Source organism: Lineus longissimus, chromosome 4 (assembly GCF_910592395.1).
Source record: "Lineus longissimus chromosome 4, tnLinLong1.2, whole genome shotgun sequence".
Classification (NCBI taxonomy): Eukaryota; Metazoa; Nemertea; class Pilidiophora; order Heteronemertea; family Lineidae; genus Lineus; species Lineus longissimus.
In genome coordinates, this window is record NC_088311.1 from 9,882,082 (window position 1) to 9,886,150 (window position 4,069).

Consider the following 4,069-nt stretch of genomic DNA (forward strand, 5'->3'; position numbering starts at 1 on the left):
CAATCTTCAGTGGCCATGGCTGGGGGGGGGGGGGGCACATCCTTCTACATACCGTAGCTGGGTATGGGAAGGCCGAGCTAAAACCTCTGCTGTTGCAGCGGTAGCCCGGAGACCAGGATCATGGGATTCCGTATTTTAGCAAAATCCATAGCAACGATCGCGTCATCGAGCCATCGCGTCGTCGAGTCATCGAGTCGAATACCACAAGCCCTAACATCTAACTCTCTAGTTTAATTGAATCCATGCATCTGCGGTGGGCTACCCAAGAACAAAATCCCCTTGACCTTGATGATTCTGGAGGGAAAATAAAAAGATGGCTACTGTTGATATGCTGACAGTGCTTGTCCAGAGGAAGAGAAGGGCATTTGCGACATTTCTTTTTACGTATATTTCGAGACGACAGAGCAGAAGAACAAGGTGGGATAATAGGAAGTGCTGGGTCAAACCCTGGATAAGCAGAAGATATGAACTCGGTGCTTATAGCACTTTAGTTCAGGAATTGAGGGAAGAAGATGTTAATGATTTCAAGCGGCATTTACGAATGGATGTCCCAAGCTTTGCGGAACTGCTGCAAAAAGTGGAGGGCCGAATCACAAAAATTAAAACACATATCAGGGAGGAAATCAGTCCAGGGGAAAGGCTTGCTGTAACCATACGCTATCTGGCAACTGGTAAATATTATATAAATTATTTGATAAATTATTTAGTATACAGGGGTACAGAGCATGCGCAGGGCCGTATTTAACTTTTTGGTCCAGGGGGGCAGAACACCAAAAGGGCCCAAATCTTCAATATTTTTTGGAGACTTTGGGGGGGGGGGCAGGGTCAAGGTATGTTGCCAGGTTGCATAATTCTGTCAGTGACTATGAAAGACGCCTCTATGAATACTGATAATTACATATTGAATTGATAAAACTACAAAGAAAACATATCTTTTGAACTCAAACTTTATTAAAATTTTTATCTGTTCTTTACAGGTGAAACATTCCAAAGCTTGCATTTCCACTACAGGATAGGAGCATCGACAATTGGCGAAATCATTCCAGAAGTATGTAAAGCTATATATGAGGCCCTGAAGGAAGAGTATTTACAAGTGAGTATTTATAACCCCCCTGTAAATCCAAAAAGTTACGGGTATGCCATAGTTCATGGTGCTTATTATTTTCATGGAATACATCACCTTGAAAAATTAATCATGATCTACATTGAATTGAGTATTGGCAACTGTCCAATTATCATTTGGAATAATCAACAGTCATGACAGTGTAATGATGTATGACCAAATGTAAATTTAGGACAAACTTAAGTTCCAGGCCCCACCTGAGTTGCTGCTTATGTCAGATTCTGGTGATGTCCTAGCAGTAGAAGGCATCGATCTCCTAACAGGAGCATGACTTGCAAAAATCGGCCTCGGTTGAAATTGGGGCTGATGTTGATATTGAACTGGATGTGGAGTATCTGTATACTCAAATTGAGCCTCGATAACCTGCTCCTGGATGCGAAGTTTGAGCATTTCTTTCCTCTTGCCATCGGCCACTTGCTTTAGCTGTGATTTCAGCAGCATCGCAAAAAGATGGTCTGGGTCGTTTTGATCTGCTTGAACAGGAAGTACTGCTTCGGGTTGAGCAAGGATCTGTATTGGCTGTTTCATTACATCAAGTGCAGCTAGAAGGGCGTCATCTTCGGACTTGCATTCCTCTTCCTTTTTCTTACTGTCCCCATTGGAGCAACAGGAGGTGTGCTGGAGCGACTGGCACCATCCTCTTCCCCAATTGCTGGCTGAAATAGAAGATGCACACATTATTTATCAGTCCACACAACTCTTTTTCAGGTTCCTTCCACACCAGATGAATGGACTTCGATTGCCAATGATTTCAAGGAGTTGTGGGACTTTCCGAATTGCATTGGAGCAATGGATGGGAAACATATCGTGATGAGGGCACCACACAACAGGGGTAGTTATTGTTTCAACTACAATACCACTTTCAGCATCGTCCTTCTCGCTGTTGTGGATGCGAACTACAAGTTCACATACGTCGATGTAGGATGCAACGGGCGTGTCAGTGATGGTGGTGTTTATCGCGAGTCTTCCTTAAATGCAGCACTGGAAACTAACACAGTAGGGCTTCCACCATCTCGTCCACTTCCAATGAGGCAACAAGACGTCCCATTTGTGATGGTCGGGGACGAGGCATTTCCTTTAAAGGAAAATGTGATGAAGCCATTTCCAGGAGGAGGGCTTACTGATGAACGCCGAATATTCAACTATCGCCTTTCCCGAGCGAGGCGAATAAGCGAAAATGTCTTTGGAATTATGGCTCACAGATTCAAAGTCTTTCAGTCCGCAATCCGTGTCCAACCAGACAAAGTTGAACACATAATTCTTGCCGTTTGTGTTTTGCACAACTTCCTGCGAACGAAATCAATGGGGTATGCATGTCCTGGCCAAATTGATTATGAAAATGAATCTGGTGATGTCATTGATGGTGAATGGAGATCCACCCAGCACAATAACATTCTTGTGGATCTACCAACCAATGACTCCAATCGATCATCACTTGGAGTAAGAGAGGTGCGTGAAGAGTTCATGGATTACTTCAACACAAATGGACAAGTACCATGGCAGTGGTCGCACACACTGAAACAAACTGATACTAATATATGCGATTAGGGTCAATCTCACTGCACTCCATTAATTTGAGTCATTGGAATGATGAACTATATCATAATCTGACGGGTAGACAAAATCTTGGTCAAAACAGAACTCACCAAATTTGAAACAGTCTTCCTTGGGGTTGTGCTGATCTTCAGAAATGCATCTAGAGCATTATAAAACTGCCATTTTGGTTTCAAAACATCATCGGCACCGGCACCGCTAGCCTTGCTTTTCATGACATCTGCGCTACACTTCATATAATAAGTTCGAAGGTTATTGAATTTGTCCTGGACATCTTCCTCTGAAATGATAATACGTACTAACTATTAGACGTTTGAAATGATTACCATTCAATATAATGAAGACCAACATTATGGTACATGTATTTTATAGCTCCTGTTGGCCTATTATTGTAAATTAATTATTGAATAAATGGCAAAATCATGTGTCCAACATTATTTTCAACTGCATGGCATGGGCGGATTATTAAAGTTGTGAGGTATTTTAAAATACTTAGTATACATGTTAACAAATATAAATAAACAATAAAAATCCAAATACTTTGTTGGTACTTACCTGTCCATTCAGCCCCCATTTCCCTTGCAACTTCGATTTTATTTAGGGATTTGATATGCTTGTTCTTGTATTCTTTTGATGTGACATCCCATATCCCTGGTCGATTCTGTACCAGCTCTATGAATTTGAAGGTTTCTGCCGTAGATATGTTGAAAGTATGTGCCATAGCTCTTCTTCTATTCAATATACAGGATACTACTGACCAAATGCCCACTACACAGCATCTTCAGACACAGGAATGCAGTCTGGTATCACTCAAAACACCAGAAACAGACCTATTTTGAGGTCATTACCATTGACCAACTCAGTTTAGATACCAACACACCTGTCAACAACGGGCCAAGATAAACAAATTGCTTGGTGAGAATAGAGCAGTCTCCCTCAGCGGCCAACACTTGGCAAAGTACCTCCCGGTATCAAATTACTTTGCAAAGAAAAGTTTGTGGACCAGACACTGCAATGAACACGAGGGACTTCTCACCAACTTAGTTGGAATTTTAATTCATAACAGGAATCCAGACCAGGTAACTGATACTTTGCCCGATTGGTTGGAGTTGCTGGCTGCACTACCGACTTGTTCTATTTCTCCACGACATCTTTTGTTTATATAAGGATTTTTTTGTTTATATAAGGAGTGTGGGGGAGAAATTTCCCCGTGTGATTCAGTCAACAACATAGTTGGGCCATATTTTGACTCTTTATCTTTATAGGCGCCAAGGCTGTACCTTCTCATAATCCACGATTTTGCCCAAAACCTCCTATTATCCCATCGATTTCTCCTTTTCCTATTTTCACTGATACTTTTTACAATAATAATAGATAAAATCTTCTTTTTCT

The 4,069-nt window shown here is 41.6% G+C and overlaps 2 protein-coding genes across 2 annotated transcripts; one reads left to right on the forward strand and one right to left on the reverse strand.

Annotated features, from left to right (window-relative positions):
• Nucleotides 1-623: 623 nt before the first annotated feature.
• On the forward strand, nucleotides 624-2,794 carry LOC135487126 (putative nuclease HARBI1). Its single transcript, XM_064770523.1, has 3 exons — nucleotides 624-671; nucleotides 978-1,093; nucleotides 1,832-2,794. Exon 3 carries the CDS (start codon nucleotides 1,913-1,915, stop codon nucleotides 2,669-2,671), a length of 759 nt encoding a protein of 252 aa, XP_064626593.1. The 5' UTR covers nucleotides 624-671; nucleotides 978-1,093; nucleotides 1,832-1,912; the 3' UTR covers nucleotides 2,672-2,794.
• On the reverse strand, nucleotides 1,145-3,488 carry LOC135487127 (uncharacterized). The gene is made up of 3 exons (XM_064770524.1): nucleotides 3,233-3,488; nucleotides 2,770-2,957; nucleotides 1,145-1,779 (listed from the first exon to the last, which is right to left on the reverse strand). The coding sequence occupies exons 1-3, from the start codon at nucleotides 3,396-3,398 to the stop codon at nucleotides 1,666-1,668; spliced, it is 468 nt and encodes a 155-aa protein (XP_064626594.1). The 5' UTR covers nucleotides 3,399-3,488; the 3' UTR covers nucleotides 1,145-1,665.
• Nucleotides 3,489-4,069: the final 581 nt, after the last annotated feature.

What these genes read in the sequence shown, in the direction of transcription:
- LOC135487127 (XM_064770524.1), bottom strand. Translation starts at nt 3,398, where the DNA reads ATGGCACATACTTTCAACATATCTACGGCAGAAACCTTCAAATTCATA. An exon ending in AATGGGGGCTGAATGGACAG is followed by an intron (nt 2,958 to 3,232) that starts GTAAGTACCAAC and finishes TTATCATTTCAG; the next exon opens with AGGAAGATGTCCAGGACAAA. An exon ending in GGAAGACTGTTTCAAATTTG is followed by an intron (nt 1,780 to 2,769) that starts GTGAGTTCTGTT and finishes CTTCTATTTCAG; the next exon opens with CCAGCAATTGGGGAAGAGGA.
- LOC135487126 (XM_064770523.1), top strand. Translation starts at nt 1,913, where the DNA reads ATGGATGGGAAACATATCGTGATGAGGGCACCACACAACAGGGGTAGT.